The 18,823-nt window shown below is 45.1% G+C and overlaps 1 protein-coding gene across 1 annotated transcript; it reads left to right on the top strand.

The window, feature by feature from the left end:
• Positions 1 to 841: 841 nt before the first annotated feature.
• Positions 842 to 18,692, top strand: T265_07520 (hypothetical protein; the record flags this gene model as incomplete). The annotated part of the gene is made up of 7 exons (XM_009173065.1): positions 842 to 907; positions 942 to 1,052; positions 5,416 to 5,634; positions 10,492 to 10,584; positions 15,238 to 15,446; positions 17,131 to 17,467; positions 18,564 to 18,692. 7 exons carry the CDS (start codon positions 842 to 844, stop codon positions 18,690 to 18,692), a joined length of 1,164 nt encoding a protein of 387 aa, XP_009171329.1.
• Between the last annotated feature and the right edge of the window lie 131 nt (positions 18,693 to 18,823).

The following is an 18,823-nucleotide window of genomic DNA, read 5'->3' as shown; positions in this document are numbered from 1 at the left end:
TATATATATAACTAGACAAACCTTATGGTTGTACGGCAGCGAAGCATCAGTGGTAACACTGATGTAGCTGTCCTTGATGATGATGATGATGATGATGATGATGATGATGATGATGATGAGGGATAACATTGATCGTAACGGCTAAACAGTTAGCCGGAGCACTCTTCTCGATGCGCATCCGTCGCTAAGGTTCGACGAATTGAGTGAGGATCGCCTGTTGCCAAATCCCCACAGTACAGCGCAAGGGGTCGTGCACTGCTTTGTAGCCGGTGGCAGTCTTCTCCAATTTGGTCCTTTTTTGGTATGACTGATGGCGTCCTTTCCGAACTTTCCGTTCATTCCACACTTTGCGAGGGCTTTCTCCCTTCATTACTGTATAGCAGTTGAGTATCACTTTCCACTACTGGTCTGCTGGTGTCCGTGATGATCAGGACGACGACAGTTCGTGACAGTAAAACACCTAGGCTCGCACCTTCCAATCAACCCAACAAAGCTTTAACAAAACCGGCCGTATATGGGCGGTTGTATGGCGCTTGGGTGATCTACCACACTGCTTTCATTCGTCTTCTTTACGGATAGATGGCTTCAGTCATTCTCGCCAACCGCCGCTGAAGCCCAACTACTTGTTTGTCAATAACACTTCAGAGAGCATCAGCAACCAGTACATCTCACATTTCAGGTTGGGCGCGTTTTGTTCGGCTCTTCGCTGCATTTATATCGTAGTCCCAGTTGGCTCCAGCATCTGCGCCTCTTATTTTCAAGAAATGCTTCCGACGTTCGCGTGCGCTTTGCGCCCAGCCCAACTGGGTATATGCATATTGGAGGACTCCGTACTGCACTTATGAATAAACTTTTTGCTGTGCAAAATAGTGGCGTATTTGTTCTTCGCATCGAAGACACAGACCCGGTAGGCAAGCATAACCGGATCTACTTACTTTCAGAACCGATGTGTAAAAGAGGCTTTCGATGATATTCTGAACTCTCTCCAGTGGGCTGGTATTAGTGCAGACGAAGGACCACTAAATACTGGAAAACACGGTCCCTATATTCAAGTAGGTGTTGAATTATTATCCATCTGACCTGCCAGTTCATATCGTAATACAAACATTTTACATTATACTTGACTTCCTTTAATATTATATATATATATATATCGTACTTTTGACCTCAAGTAAGCATGGTATGCCAAAACATCCTCAGCGTGGGAAATGATCTTCTCAGGGAACAGTTCAACCAATTGTGCAAAGTGCATCCTTTTTCGGTCTGGGAAGTTTGTTTCTCTGAGAGATACTGACAGAAGCATCTCATCAAAACTCCTACACCATGGGGTTAGCCCTGTATTTGTGAACGGCTTTACTTTCGCATTTCCCCACTCTTTTTCCCTATGGCAGTGAAGCATCGGTGTTGAACACTGATGTCATGCGGTCGATGATGACGATGATAATCGTCTTTTGTTTTGTGTTGAGGCGCTGGAGTTGGTAGCTAAATGATTTCTCCGTTGTAAGAAAACTGAACCTTATCACTTTTCGCCGGTTTGCGTACGTCTGAGCTATATTCTGTTTGATACTGACACCCACAGAGTTTCTCATGCCAGGTTGGCCAGTAAATAGAGTTCCGACGAACACAGTTCTTTGGTCCTCCAGATTGGAGCTGGGACAGGCACGACTTATTCCCTAAAAACCTTATCCGACCTAAATCTGTCATTTGGCCGTTGTAGCCGGGCTTCCTTGCTACAGTGGTCCTGCGGGCTATGCTGGCTGAAACTCAGTTCGTAAATTTTCCGCCATGTCACGAAAACCATTGGGGAGCAGCACGACGAAGAACAGCGAATAATCGTATTACGATGCGGCCTGGAGGTGAAGTCGTACTGTCCTCCACGATAGGTGTGTGAAGGCAGTAAGGTGTTTCTCCCAGTTGACCAGCATGTCCATGTTCATGGAGATAGTGATACGAACTTCTCCCGAGGAAAGACGAGTTAGGAAACGTCGGCCCTAAAAACTGCACACACCGACTACTCAACGGTTGGCTGTGGCCGCTGGCGCATTATTCACTACTATCGAAATACTTTTGAAACCAGAGTCCGGTGTCGCTAAAGGGCACCTGCTGTGCGCAGCCGCATCAGGAGTGAGACCCTTGCGTCCTCGGGCCAGACCGTCCTCCTCTAGGCAAGTGGGTCAGAATAATGAGTCAATGGCTTTAAGAAGATTCCCTCAAGAAAACTCCAACAACCCCTACCTCACGGTTCAAGCTTCTCAGTCACGCTGCGTGAAAAAAAGGAAATCTTCTAGCTGTAACGCCCTTTCGGTGCCTAACTGCCATGCCACGAAGGAAGCACGAGGGCTGGGATACTGCCGTCTTTCCCCCACATTTGTCCCCAGTTATCGAATGATGCCGCGTGATCAACCCATCTGTCAGCCCTCTAGCTATTGTTCCGTGTCCAAAGCATCACCTAGAAAAATAAGCCAAAATTTTCACGTGCTAACTTCAAAAATTCTGATTCACGTCGCAGCCCGTAATGTCTGTATTGTATGCCGAATTGGGCAACGGGCATCTCTTGCTAGAACCTTGCTTTCCCTGTCGATTTGTGCAGTGTCTACGAAGCACACACAAGACCCACTTCGGTCGTGCACCTCAAGCGCTTATGACGAGCTCAGATGTTCCACATTTCACTCTTCGGGTATCTGGTGGTTCTGAAGCCCCGACGGACTGTGGCTCTGAATCTGCCCAGGACAATTTGTGTTGTACTAGGTATTCTTTTACGACTGGCTGAATGCTTAGACATCCTTACAGAAATGGTGACATTAACACTCAGGCCAATAGGCTTAGAGATTCTGAGGCCTAATTGGCTTGCCTTCCACCTACATTGCTCAGTCGGTGCTTGCCTGATCTGTTTGCTTACGTTCGGGAAGAGGAGACTATCTCAGACAACTGTAGTGAGTCGGTGATAGTGCTTATTTTCAAAAGAAGGGGTTCGTAATGAGTGTGGTAACTATAGGGGGATCAGCTTGATCTCGGTCGTAACGAGACTGTTGGTATCCCTTGTTCTTCGTCATTTTACGGTGACTCGCGGAACACTGATTTGAAAGCAGCATGTGGGATTCCGGCCTGGTAGTGATTGCGTTGACCAAATCTTCACATCCCGTCAGATGCTAGAACAGCGCCATACGTATAAGCGACCCACAATTTTAGTGATCCTGGACTTCCAAGGCTCATTCGACTCTGTTGACCTGTCTTTTCGTCACACGCTTACCCACCAAGGAATGCTCCGGATATTGGTGAGCCAAGCTCTTTGTATCCTCAGATTTCCGGACGTGTTGGAGTATACGAAGAACTCTCCAAAGGCTTCCGTACACAGTGCGTTGTACATCAGGCGTGCCCACTATTAATTTCCATGATTGGTAAGGTCCTGAGATGGACGCTGAAAGGTTTCCAAACCCCCAGTTTCCAAAAAACCTGTGAGGAAAGCCTTGTAGATCTAGAATATGCAGACAAAATCGTTCTCGTCTTCGAAGAGGAGAAGGCGCGACCAAAGTCATCCTGTCCTTTGGTATGCACTCTGCACCCAAAAAATATAATGTCATGCTCGTGAACATGCAGTCACTAAACACGCCACTCACAATCCAGAGAGAGGTACTGGAAGTTGTGTTCTGATTGTAGTGTGACAGTTGAGGTCGATCCACGAATCTGCAAGGCCCGGGTCGCGTTTGCTAATTTGAGGCACCAATGGCGTCAAAGCAGTATATCCCCGAATCTCAAGGGATTGTGTGCCAGGCGACAGTGCGGACTGTCTTGTGTGACTGTGAGACTTCGCCTGTTCGAGCAGCAGAATTGGGATGTGTTCAGGTATTCGACAGTCGTCTCAGAATCTTAGCTTGTGTGGACTGGTCTCGACGAATACGTAATGAGGCTATTGGAAAGCGAGTTTTCATTTGTGCTATAGAGCCTTGTATTGAAGACTGCCTCCAGCACCAGAAGCTGCGTTGGTTAGGCCGTGTATTGCGCATGCCGAATCATCGTTTGCCGAAGAGAGTGCCTTTTTCCGTGCCCAATTTTAGGGTGGTGGAAGCAGAGAGGTGGTCGTCAGAGGGGTGTGAAAGAGATTACGAAACGCATGGGGGTTGTCGGTGCTACTCGCCTTCCAGGATAGGGGCCGCGTGAACTCCATTGGGTCTTTTTGAACACACTGCAAGATATGGCTGTTCATCATCATCATCAACGACAGCATGACATCAGTGCTCAACACCAATGCTTCACTGCCGTACAGCCATGACTTATTTGAAAGCCTTATTGTAAAGAAAAGAATAAAGGTGGATGGGGGAGGGACTTAGTGCTAGCTTAACACAATCATTCCGAGGTGCCTACACCTCCAGACATTCACTCAGGCAATCTGGACAGAAACTGACAACAAGAACGCCACTGACATCGGTTGGCAGCTGTCAGTCTATGTCAATTGCATTCTTGTTGTCCGTTTCCATTTGAACGAGTGTCTGGATGCGTAGGCACCTTGGAATGGTTGCAGTAAGTTAGGACTAAGTCCCTTTCTCACAATAAGGCTCACAAATAAATCACGGTTGTACGGCACCAAGGCATCACTGTTGACCACTGATTTCATGCTGTGGATGATGATGATGATGATGACGACGATGGCGCCAACAAACCAGTCCCGGATCCAGATAGGCCGTGTCGCTATCTATCGTCAGTGGCGAGGGTCGACCACTGTCTTTTTCTGTATTACTTGTGGAAACTGTTATCATTCACGTTTTCATTGCTTCATTTCATTGAACTGTTGGGGTGTTCACATGTCAATGGGTTTTAAGGGTCGTGTGCAGCAGAACACAAGGACTGTGCTGTTGTGTGGTTGCGAGACATGGCCTCTACGAACAGATGGTGTTAGACTTCGCATAAGTGCGTGAGAGGTTACAAAGAGTTTAAGTGTTGTTGATGCGGAATGTCTTCCAGGCTATGGCCACCGTGACCCCCTTGCGCTTCGTTGGAGACTCTGCAAGAAAAGCCATTGATATTAGTGGCGTTCGTACTGTCAGTTTCTTTCTAGTTTGTTTGATTGAGCACTTAGAGATGTAGGTACTGCAGAATGCTTGCGATAGCTTAGCACCAAGTTCCTCCCTAGTCTCTCTTTTCACTTAAGGGCAATTTGTAGTTGTACCATCGTTAACCAAAGGAGATGATGGATCTAGTTGTTGGGTGTCCGATTTTTTAATGTCGTTACTTTCAAGGTTGTGTATAGGAGCCCAGTGTAATCATGCCGTCGACTTTTGGTAGCTGGAACTCTGTATTGCGCCTAAACATGACGCACATTTGCTTGTACAACCCATGCGTTTTAGTATTGGGAGTTGACAGGTATAAGTCGACTGCGTTTAGTGTTTCTTTTTACGTTATCTCTTGTTTCTGCTCAAGTCAGAAAGAAGGACCATGTATACCGCGGTAGCTGAAAGTTTGGTCAGAAATGGCTTGGCCTACCCATGTTTTTGCTCACACGATCGATTGGAATTGCTCCGCAATGAGCAGCGGCGTCGGGGTGAGACTCCTCGATACGACAATCGTTGCCGGAACCTACCGCATGCTACTGCTCTTAGTCGCATGAATAGCAGTGAACCTCATACTATTCGTTTCAAGGTAAGTCAGATATACCTTCTAGTTTTCTGTTATGATTGTCTTACTACAAGTTAACCTGGAATAGGCCTCATATTTACATAATGGTCGTCTTTTAGTCCCCCGGAAATTTTCCACTTTATCAGCATAAAAACCAATAAAGGGCATTCTTCGTTAGAGCCATTTTCAGAATTATCTATGCACTTACCACTGAAGTCCTGTTACTCAAGAAACGTTATATTTATTTGTGTATGCGTGTATGAATGTTTACTGGACAAAGCTAACGTGTGATTTTTACCTCGATTTTTTTCTAGCCGAGATTCGTGCTCTACCCTCCAAAATTTAAAATTCTTGTTCATTAGGGCATCCGCAACGCCACACGACCAGCCCATGTACGGTCACTCGTTTTTGGTCCAAAGGGCCCTGTCCACTCTTTGAACTGCAAGGACAAGTCTTGTTGGATGGTTATTCATTGTGAGGTATCTCAAAACAGCTGCAAACAACGGATCTATAATGCATGATGCAGTCGGTTGGAGTAAAGGCAATCGTGCGCGTTTCATGAGGGCGAGGTTGCAATGAGGGCAAAGGTGGTTGCAATATTTAATCAAGCATCGGAAATACAGTGACATACAAACAGCACCCCTGCGCCTGCATCAGGAACACTTTCTGGAACGCACCTGCAGGAGAAAATGGTGACACTGTGAACGTTTCATCAGTCACCGTTTCACTAGCCGATTTTATGGCTAGCAACAGCTGGTGTGTGAGATTCATTTCTCTAAGTAGCAAGTGTCGCCGGGCGATATGCTACCAAGCGAACGAAGTACCTTCTGAGTTCCATCACGATATCATCCAGCACCAATGGATTGGCCAGGAGTCAGCCGGCCCCAGTAATTTCTAAAATGGCTAAATCAGTCTACCTCTAGTTATGACCTTACTGCTTGGCTCATAAGCTGCCTGAAAAAACGTTACGCAACTGTTGAAGTGGAATGTACTCGATCGATATCATTAATTTAATCATCCAACCGTTTGGTTTTTTATTATCGTTGCTAGTACTTCCTTATTCATACGTGGATCTTCCTCCAATACCGTTTTAGGTGCCAAATCAACGAACGACAGTCTCTGACGTTGTGTTTGGAGAGGTAACATTTGAGACGCAAGACACTGAAGGTGATTTTGTACGTGTCTTTACGATACTTGCTGTTGCTTATCCTTTATCTGTTCCGCTAAATTACGTCAATCAGAGGACAGTGTATGGTCCTGTTCACACCGCAGACACTGTTGTTTCCGCTCAACGAAGGCTAGTTTAATATTGGTGGACCTGTGTAGATGTTTGCAACTCGAAAAACAAATATACGATTATTTTAGCACATGCGATCGCAGTTCGCCTACTGGCATTTCACTTTGGACAGTGAAGCCAGCTGTAACAAGTGAATGGGGATTTCTGCTCACCTTTCAGCATCCGACTTCTCGGAAAAATGAGATTACCTACTAGGTGATTGATACATCAGCGTTTTGTGCACTGGTTTTGATGATCTCACCTTATGAGTCCGATTCGTTCCTCGTGTATCGCGTAATACTTTGTGCAATCCACGCTCACTCCTTTGCTATTGGGTGATATGATTTTGTCGGTTTCTGGATATTGTACTAAGAAACCTGACAGCACACAGTCGGCTTTTCACAGGAGTCCAATCAGCCATGGTTTTCTGCTTTGGAACTGAGAACCTGAGATCGCAGTTCCACGTAGTTGCAGTCGAATCGGGTGTGAATGCATGAATCTTTCAGTGACGCTCGTTGTTCACGTGTGAACATGTTGCCTTAAAGAGTAGCGGTGACTTTTTTGATAAATGGATTTTGGCTGCTATGAGGCAAATGCTTCTGTCATGCAATTTGTCTATGAACGAGGTATGTTGTATTATAAAATGAGTTTACACATTTTGCCGGTGCATGTCGCCTGTCAGAATTAAATGCACTTACTTCCAGCTAGGTTAGGCTGCGAGCGATAGCTGCAAACCAACATCCAAACCAATCTTTTCTGAACAATCTTTCCATCATAGCCACTACTCCTCTCCCCTCTTTGGTGTGGACCAACCAGAATAATTACGTCAAGTCAGAGGGAGGGTTATTGAAACGAGTGGGAGTTCTACAAAAATTGATCAAAACTTGTACGGTATTTTTTAGAGTTCATGTCGCCGTATGACCTAGAAGTTCTGGCAGACGGTGCACTCAATCGGTACAACCAGGGCAGTTAATAATTTGTCCCTGAGGTGTCTGGCTAACCAGTCACATCGCTCAAACGCGAATACTAGTTTGGACTTCATAATTCAGGTGCGTCTAATGTCTGTTGGTGGAATGGTTGCAGCGCCTTCGCCTGGCATGTCAGGTGTCCCATGTTCAGATCCCGGCATAGCTAAGAATGTTCACTGAAGTTGAGCTCTAATAAGAGCGGAACTTTAACTTAGCACTCCTCCTTCCGTGTGAACGAACCTTGATTGGTGTCGCCAGGACAGAGTGATGTGCTTCCACATGCCCCATAGCCACTTGCAACACTGAGTTGGCTTGGTAATAGAAAATAAATCCTGGTTGACTTGACCATTTTTAATAAATAGGAACCACTCAGACAGGCTTACATTTTTATATTTTTGTATTAAGATGACTCGGTGTCAAATTAGTAGCGTGTCCAGAGAATGTTCGACCCCTGAACTATCGTTCGAGGAGTTTTACACTGAGGACCGTTTCTCAATACTGAACCGCCTCTAGATTTCTGAGACTCCCGGCTCTGTAAACTAGTTGGCGGACTTGCTTGCTGAGGAATGATAACCTGAAGCTGTCAGCCAAAGGGTCAAATGTCCGATCATTCCTACACCTACTTGATTACTCAACGGAGACGAAGCGCTCGCCAGCCTAAGCTTTTCTAGATCCCACCACATCTTTGCTGTATTCTACCGGAATACTTTAGCTTTCTCAAGAAATCGGAACATCTTAAAATCTACAGGACTCATTAACATGCAAAACCATAATCATCTTATGGAAAGAAGTATAAGAATTCGCATACAGGATATGTGTCAAAGTCAAACTTCGGTATAAAAGTAGTCGTAACGCGGAATAGATCTATGAAAAAATTAAGTGCTTGTTGATTCGTGATTTGAAGAGGCAAGGCTGGAAAGGAGTGAAAGACCAAAAGTGTGAAGTAGATTTATATTTGAAACACCACAACGGAGAACCAGAAGAAATGAAGTTTGGTCCTGTGCTAAAAGAGTTGTCAGCTTCGTAAGAATCCGTGGAGCGGTCGAAAAGAAGACAATTGCAGACAGCAAGAATACCTTGAAGACCTCTATGACCGAAAAGATTGAGGGGCTGTGTATTCCTTTTGAATTGAGCGCCAGGTCGTTGATGGATCGATATCACGGTAAGTTGACTTCCTCCATTTTGGATTCATTGGATAAGGTGGTTCCGAAGAGCGACACATCCAGGGAACTTTTCTTGATGTCAACGTTTTTCTTTCGGATAACGCTTGAGTTTGCCAAAACCTCACTGCACACGAACGGTAGTGTAGCCGAATGCCGACGAAGATCACATGTATTTGTGATAAACTGATCGATGTTTACGTGGTCTGACTGGACCGCCGTCAATCGGGTTATGCATTTCTTTCCTAAAGCAAACGCTGTTTCGTGTGGACCTTATTACGTTCGTTCGGTTGTAGCACCCTTTCGATGCCTATCTGCCATGCCACCCGAAGAAAGTACGAAGGCTGCAATACTGCCTAGACAGAGAAAGTCGAGATGCAGAGGTCGGGTTTGAACCACAGACCTTCCGGTCAGTAAATTCGCGCTGTAACCATTGAGTCATTTCGCCCCGAGAAGTCCTTTTCAAGTGGTCTTGATTACATGTTGAAACTTACGAGAACGATTTTATCATACCCATATTAAGCTGACGTTAAGCTGTAGCCACCGAAAGATGTAATTGCCTACTTCATATCTTAGCGTACTTCAAATCCCAATCAGACCATGTACTTGTTGGTTACAACAATTTTTTTCATCTAAAGCCCAAATCCGCTTTTCTGCGTAAACCTGATGAATGCGGTAGCTAACTGTTGTTTTCACCATATTTTATAATGCGACACATTTAGTCCAAAATAGTTTTCACAGCCCACTGACAGTGCTGGATTTATGGACCAATTTATCAGCTCCCGCCGGCAATGCGCAGCTACCTACCCCCCAAATCATCGGTGAACGTAACTGCGGTAGCTACAACCACTGTACGATGAGTACGCGGTTATTGCAGCTGACAATGATGATGATGAGTTTTCACATATGATTGCGTCTTTCGGCGTCCCGGTCCTGAGCGTTATATAGATTAACTGTACTGTTAAGGAAATTCCAACTCTTATGAACCCAAAGGGAGAGGGAATCTATCATGCAAAGATGCCTGCAACCAACTTAAATGAATACGCACATAGTGTCTAGATGCACTGTACGGATCGGATTATCAGGGAACTCAGCAAGACACTGATTTCGAAGCGTCACAGTGGACTGTGCCTCTAATGATTCGCAGGACGGTAGTTTTACCCTCTGAACCGAGTTAATCTGTATGCTAATGCCGAATACAGTGTTTCCCCTCATCTGACGGTTCCCTTGTTAACCAATCTCCTCCGGTGCGACTGTGCACAGCAGTCCCAAGCGGTCTTCCTATGATGCGACCACTTCCCTAATACGACCAAATTTTCCGGGCTTTTTCGAGGTCGTAATTGTGAAGCAGCTAAGGTGTCCATAACGAGACTGCGCACCTGATCATTATTCGTTTGTTTACTCCTTGACTTATAGCCAACGCATAAATCTCTGTACCTCCAACTAATGTTCATTCTTTCGCCTACTTGCTTCTTAGATAATCCTCAAGTCTGATGGAATGCCCGTTTATCACCTGGCCAATGTTGTGGATGACCATTTTATGGAAATCACGCACGTGATCCGCGGAGTGGTGAGTGGTCGATGCAATAGGACAATCTGTTGTTTTGATTTCAGGACAACAACCGCTTACTTCTGTGTGAGACTATGTAAAGCACAGTTCATTTTACTTATTTCAGGTACTATCAGGTGAATTATCACTATCGGAAGCTGGCTAGGATTTCCAAGCTTTCGTTCAAACGCCGCACACAGAAGTACTTAATGAAGGTCGCTTGTGGACATCATTCTGATCTTATGTCGTTACATTATGTGTGCTTTTTTCCACAAGTTTATGCGTAATAAGAGTGCCTCAACAGACTGCCTAGTTCCAGCAATGATCTTGGTTATCATTGAATGGATGATTGGGTCCCATTTTTCAGTTACTACAGGCTCTTTTAAACGTGAAGCATGGCGCCCATAACAAACCGTTTGGCTGTTAGGCGGTAAATCTACATGTACGCTTTTTGTCAAATTACAAACGCGACCACCTTATTTTTATCGGCAAATGGACCAAAGTGGCCAGTGGCGACACACGACTCATCTGTGTGTGCATAAGTTGTATGTTGGTTGTTGTTAGGGCGTGTCAAGCGAACTGAAACGTTGTACAGTGATTCAGTTCGGATCCTTTTTCACTACATGTTTGATTTCTGGTGATCTGAAGATGTTTTCCGAAGCTTGTATTGCGACTCGAAGTTATGTGACTCCCTATTTCTTTTCTGATTCATTTCACAGGAGTGGTTGTCTTCTACTCCCAAACACTTGCTTCTGTATCAAGCACTTCAGTGGCCCACCCCCAAATTCGCCCACCTGCCCCTGCTGTTGTCCAGGTTAGTGTTCCCTCACTCCTTCGTCATACCATCCATCTACTGTTCCGTTTCTGTATTGACCAGGCAAACAAAAAAGTACATTTTCCGGCTGCCTTGCCTTCTCAGTGACTATCTTCTATCCAAGCTACAGAAAGCACGAGAAGGAGGCCATTCCAAATCCTAGCCAGAAACAACCGACCTTGAGCCTGTCGCTTGGTGTTTCACTCCGTAGTACCTGAGCTACATTGATATGCGAAATGAAACGGAACCTGAAAATAAGCTGACATCGCAATACTACACAACCTGTTCGCCCATGATGCTGTATCCGTTAATGGAAGCCCTGCATTATGAGCCGGTAATATGTGAGCACACTGCGGAAGGCTAATATATCCCACATCCTTTGAAAAAAATGAGAGGACTCAGCATGCTTCATCATCTTCAGTTTGTTCAACCAAATTGCTAGTATATTTTTTCGTACGCACACACATGACACATCCGCCCACTCGAAAATCGTCCCGTCGTACGCACGGACTCAAACATTAAATTGATCGTCTAACCTAGTGTTTGACAATAACCTAATAATTGGTTCGAACCTCAAACTACGAGCTATTCTGAGCTACACGGTAACCAAACTCGCCACACCCTTTAGACGTGCAAACTAATTGCCTCGGCGTGTACTCCGTATCTGGAAAGTGCTGCTGCAGCTTGAGTGGGATGAAATCTATCTCTCACACTTGAACCAGTCGAAATTAATCTAACCGAGCAGCTGCATAAGTCCTGAGGGGATGAAGGATGAAACCTCTGGAACCAAAGCACCTTGGTGCATGTCCCTCACCTGAAAAAACGACGCGGAACACGTTAAACGGAATGATTCGGGACAGAAGTAATGTGGAAGACTACTATTCAACTGAATGTGCCGAACAAAGGCCGCCTCATGTTTCAGTTGACAGGATGTTCGGGATACCGCAGTATACTTCCCTGGCATAGCACACTACTCATGAGCTTACTCATTACCGGTTCCGCTGTTATCAGGTAAAAGTAGTCTCCGATTATTCGGAAACCTCATGTTCTACTTGAACACCAAACTGTACTCAGTTGGAGACATACACTCACTTGCAAATTACATTGGTATTGACAAGGGAAGTAGCACAAGGGTTGCACAAAAAGAGAACTTCAGTTGAGTTTCCCACCAACATCAACGTAATTTGCAAATGACTGCACTTTGTCAACTGCGTAAATTTAATATCCAAGTAGATGATGAGTTCCAGGAAGTTTGCAATCGGCAGTCAGTTGTCGAATGGTTTTCAGCAATTTTACGAAAATATGGAGGGCTCTTCCGTTGATGTTGCAACTAACTCTAATCCCCGCTCCAGTGCCTCAGTGTCGAAAAGAGAACCGCCAACAAGGAACTCAACAACTGTATTGCGAACAAGCGAGTGCAAAATGTACTAGGGGTCTCGTGGTATTTAAGGCGCACTTTCGACCTTGGTCCAGGCCGTCCGATTGGCGTTGGGTGAACACTCATCATCGCCAACCGTTGCTCTACTGATTGACTGCTTCAGCGTCTGTTCAGAAGCTGGCTTTAATGGCTCGGAGGCTTGACGGCTTCCTTACTGTGATTTTGGATTTCGAGGGTCTCAGTAGGTTTCGCGCACTGGGGTTATTTTCAGGAATGAGAACTTCCTGCAAGTTCCCCACTTTACTTTAACGCGACCGCAGTCACCAGACCTCTGTACTCACACGAAGAATATGTGAATCCCTGACGCTGTTGAGTAAAGCCATACACAATGTTTTATGCCTCCAGGTAAGAGGGTTTCAAGAAAATGGCTGTTATCCAGAATGGTAAGCTTCTCATCAGTGTCCTTTGTACTCAAAAGACTGCCGCGTTATTCTTTTTCGTTTTAAACAAGGTAGCCATTGGCCACCCTACGACGTGGAAGCACTATTGCAACTTGGTGTCCCTCAACATTTTTGGAAGATTTAGTATTAAATTGTATATTTAACTTCCTGCATTCTTTACTAATATAATTCTGCTTTTCTTCCTTCTTCCGTAGTTCTGGTGGAAAGCTATCAAAACGGGATCCTGAATTTGCACAAGTAGGACAAGTTCGTAATCTGATAGCAACCGGTTTTCTTCCGTCAGCCGTGCTCACTTGGCTCAGTTCTGTTGGATTTGGAGCAAACGGTGCGTCCCAAGGAACGGTCGCTTCCTCAAACAAGCAAGCAGGGCATCACTGGTCCCCAACTCTGCAATTTTCGGATCTTCTTTCCCAGGTATATCTCGTTTGTTCAGATCGCACCTGCATTTCACAATCGGGCCTTTTTATTTGTGGAATGTGTGAGGCTGTCGCAGATGCACAGATTTTATTCGTAGAACGATAAAAAAAAGATACAATGATGGGAAATTACGTGAGCGTCCGTTGGCGCAGGACGCTTGTCTCAATTTGCGGTTTGTCCAATGGCCCCGATAGTTCGCTCATTACGAAAGCTGTAAATTGAGTAGAAAATAATCCGTTGATGTACATTGTATTCAAAAGTTTGCGCTCTACCCTCGATATGCGTTAAACAAGTAAGTGTCCGGCTCGACTCGTCTTTTTTTCCGAAATGATTCTAGGCGACGAAGATAGCTGTCGTAGAGTCTATTCCGTTTCCGATTACTTGAATAAAGATGTAGCTGTCGTTTATGACTGAATTTCTTTGCTTATCTGCTTTGAGAAGTGGATTTTTCTAAATCTGCCGATAACGTATCTTATTTGGTATTGTCCCGCTACAGCCTGCTTCTTTTAAGAAGCTAGCTAGTTTCATGACGTTTCTCGGGGGGGGGGGGGTAGGAATTGGGACAAATGGATTTTTTAAACATCGCTTGGAGTTCCATACCATCATGAAACCATCTGTTTCGCTTACAAGTTTACCCCCTTAGTTCTCTCTCCATTTATAAATAATCGGACCATCGTCGTTTCCGTCGTCCAACATTCCTTGTTACCTACTGGATTTACGGAGCTGTCTTCCGATTACACTTTCCTAACGAAAAGTTCTCTTCGATTCTAACTGGCTACAGTTATTAGGAATCATCGGTTAAGGATACGGGGAAGCCTCAGCTTCTTCAGTCGTGGTCATATCTATCTGTTTTGAAACATCATAATCCATAACGAAAATCCAAAATGACTATAACAGGGACCACAACGCGCTATACAAGTATGTGCGCGGTAAGACTCGAAATTTCCCGTGAAAAACAACGGTTTAGCCAAAGGTCACTCTCAATCCTTGCAAAAATCTTAGCTGTTCGTTGGACGATGTTGCGGATAGAGTCGATTTTCAGTGTTTCAATTTCATGCATATACGTAATGCACTACTCATGAGCTTGCTGAAAATTCTTCGACAGTCCATGACCTGTTTCGCCCGTCTTAGGCGCAGTCCCCGAGTTCCCGGCAACCTTATGTTCCACTTGAGCCGAAATTGCACGAGATTAGCTTAAAAACATCATAAACGAGATATTCAGCTGGGTTCCGGGTGAGTCTCCCGCAAAACCAAATTTGTTTGCAAATGAGTGTATTTCGCTTTCAATTTCAGTTTAGTCTGACCCGAATCAGACGACAGAATGTGACGATTTCGCCAGACCTGCTGCGTATCTGTAATCGGGTACATTTCGACCTATAATGCACTATCATGAGCTTGCTGAAAATTCTTCGACAGTCCATGACCTGTTTCGCCCGTCTTAGGCGCAGTCCCCGAGTTCCCGGCAACCTTATGTTCCACTTGAGCCGAAATTGCACGAGATTAGCTTAAAAACATCATAAACGAGATATTCAGCTGGGTTCCGGGTGAGTCTCCCGCAAAACCAAATTTGTTTGCAAATGAGTGTATTTCGCTTTCAATTTCAGTTTAGTCTGACCCGAATCAGACGACAGAATGTGACGATTTCGCCAGACCTGCTGCGTATCTGTAATCGGGTACATTTCGACCTAATGGCCGAACAAGCGATGACAGAGCTGACGAACCCCGGGAATTCAGATTACAAAACTCCTGAACTGGTTTCTCGTGTACGTGGTTATCTTGAAAGCAACCTCCCCGGATCCCATTTCACTTGCAGGTATGTTGAGGATATTGACCCCTTATTGATGGCCGTTTATGACTTTTGCCTACGTGGATCGTGCCGGATGTCAAAGCATTGTGGAACAGCTTTCTTCGAAAGTAACGGCTTCGACTGCATTCATAAATGAAAAACGGGAAGTCTCATGTACCGAAGGCCGGTAGACTGAATCGGAATTTTCCCGTACGATAACCAGAATGCTAGGTATTGAGCCCTACGCGCGTTACATGTTTCATTCTCTTTATCCCAACAGTGTGGCACGTAGTTCATAAAGGCTTGAAACAGGCTTAACTGTGAACTTAAATTGCTGCTTGAGACCCCTCGGACCTAGGCATTTCGCTATGCATGTGCACTTTAATTGAAATTCCCACGAGAACTTGTGATATTCCTACAATCTGACAAGCGACGCCCAGTCTTTATTCGGTTTGTTGGCTCAGAGCAAAAGCTTCAACGGATACGGCTCTAGTTAACGAGGACTTGACAGACGACCATTGTCTTCTTTGATGCACAGCAAGGGTGTAGCATACCAAAACTGTTGACAATTTGTCCGTGATATCCGCACTAGTGTCTCTTGAGTTGTAATAAATCTGGTGATCGCCTTTAAGCCACCGCGAGGATCATATGCTGAATGAAACTAAAACCAGCTGTTGAGCGGAGAACGTAGATAACTTGGCCAACCTGCAGACACAAGTACATAGCGCTGCTGAAAACTACATTTTCGAATCGCAGTGCTTGGAAGCTCGGCCCGACCATGATTCTGCCGTACACGTAAATGTCATTCTAATCTCTCCGAACCAGCTTATAAGTCGCCTTTAGCGGGCTTGGTGTGTTGTGCATGTTTCATCCCAAATCCTCTCGACTTTCATGAAATGGACAACAGAACTTACACTTCATCTCAAAGCTGGTACTGATAAGCATAGCGATTTATCATATGAATACGTACTGGGTAATAATCTTTCAGCTGCCACACCACCGGACAAAAGCACAAAAGCTGAGGTGCTTTCAGGTTGCTTAAGCTTAGACAGGATCAGTTCAGATACTGAAGTTGGGTTCGAACTACGGACCTTCCGGTCAGTAGGTTCACATTCTAGCCACTGAGCTATCTCGAGCTCCATCAGGTAATACTGTCCAGGCCTAACGGTAGTGTTTTAGCGTCGCTTTCGGGAAACTTTCAAATCAAATCTTTCGGTTATTATGGGCGAAATACAGCTGCTGTTTCTTCCGCTCCACCTTATAGCGGCTGAAGAAGCTTTTGACCATTAGATACTGTTGAGGCTTGAAGGTTGATTTGTGCTTCTTCACAGAGCGAATTGCGAGATAGCGATGCTTCATTCTTGTTGACCGCTTCCCAACTCAATTAACCACAATCGACAGCAGACAATTACGGGTTTCCGTTGGATGTTGCCATCCAACTTTTAATTCTTGGGAGTGAATTGGATAATGCCAGAAAATACGTCTACAGAAAGCTCTGTTTGTCCGGCGTCTTGTTTTTGTGTTAGAAGAGTCTGGTTTATGAAAGGCATCCAGTCGGAAATAGTAGCACTTCGAGTTACTGATCCACCGTTAGTAGAGTAAATTGTTTGTTTTGTTTGTCGGGTGTTTCAGAACACTCAGCTACCCCAACTTCAAACCTGTATCTATTGATCATGTTCTGATCAGTTTTCATCTGCATTTTTCATGATAGACACGATGTGGACGCTGATCGTGCACTTGCCGAGAAACTTTTGGTGCTTAAAGGACGGATCACATGTTTTTCTGACCTCATAAGCGCTGAATCTGGACTGCGCTTCCTCTGGCTAAAACCTGAACCGGGATCCTGTGCATCGAAAATCCTTAGTCTGATCGAAGGTTCATCAATTAGGCTAGATGACGTGGTGCTTCTGTTCAACGAATGCATTGGCGCCTTATCTCTACCGCCCTCCGATGACCTTACCAAGTATGTCAGATCAATATGCCGTCGGCTTCGGATTAGCCAACATATTGCTATGCGAATATTACGCCTTGGACTTACGGAACATGAAGTAAGCGCGAGTTCACTATCAATATCTGGTTAGTTAGAAGTTACTTATTGCAACCTGGTCTAAATTCATTGGCACTGTGTTTGTAAGAACAACAGCGTACTTACTCACTAGGTAATACTTGCAAAGCAGATGCAGCAAACCCAAAAGACTGAAATAACCGTTGTTCTTCTTTGTGCAGCTGTAGCACCCTTCCGGTGCCTAGCTGCCATGCCACCGTTGTACTAAGTTCACGTCCCATAAGGAGCTCGACTGGACCGGACAGTAATAAGATGGCTCACAAAAACACGGAGAATAGTATTTACGGGAGATACGTTAGACGGCCTGCCGAGTATAGTGCATACTGGTCCCAGCGTCTCAGGTGCGAAACCCGGCTGGAATGTTTCCTCAGAAAACCGAGGTTGTCAAAATGTAACAGAATGAAGAACTATGCACGGATTCAAGTAGACGCTGCAAACTGACGCCAAAATGCGTGGATTGTAGCGAGCGAATATTGAGGCATAAATGAAGTACCAAAACTGAGAAACAACTGCTCTATTTAAATAACCAAGCTATTCATTGGTCGAATCGAGATGGATTCTTATTAGTGTTGGTGAGGACAGTGCACCTCTCAAAGAGATTCAAGATTACGGCCGTGACAAACTTTCAGGTCCGAGAATAATCACTTGTACCTCGCTGGTGTGGTGAACCCTTGCTTACAGTCTAAGACATTTCAATACAAGTTGTGACCCCAGCTTCTACCACTCTACATATCCACAGGAAATTCAGTTTTCATGAGCTGAGTTCCCCTTGCTTGTCATCCTGCTTACCACTGTCCAGTGAGCATTGAGGTAACAGCGCCAACAACCCCGCTTTCCTGTTTTACCATGATGTATCCGCTCAAGACTGCTGCATTGATGGTGCAAACGCACCATCTCAAGGCGAACGCCGTAACGTATAACTGTGCTTGACCTTTCAGGACGTCGATCACACAGCTTCATTATATAGAAGCAGGGTTGGTCGTATTTAGTACGAACAGCCCAGCTGTCTTCGTTTGTGTAAACCCGCTGTAATTATTAGTGAATACCAAAGACTTTGGTGTGTGATTGCTACTTCGCAGGTCGGACCTCCGGTCGGGGAGATTTTCCGGTTACTCTCTTCCCATGAGGTGATCAGCCAACTCCGTGCAACTATCGATGAAATTGATCGGATCACGAGGACGCCGCTCTGTAATAAATTTGACTCCTAAGTACATGCAGTTGCTAAAACGTTCATGTTCTCCACAATGTCGCTTTTCGCACGGGTTATTTTGTGCTTTTGGAAAGGGGCTTGCTGGTCAAATCACTTCCCTCACAATGCAATCCACCTGGTTCTACACCC

Source organism: Opisthorchis viverrini, assembly GCF_000715545.1.
Source record: "Opisthorchis viverrini unplaced genomic scaffold opera_v5_172, whole genome shotgun sequence".
NCBI lineage: Eukaryota > Metazoa > Platyhelminthes > Trematoda > Opisthorchiida > Opisthorchiidae > Opisthorchis > Opisthorchis viverrini.
This window is presented reverse-complemented; position numbering and strand designations above follow the sequence as displayed.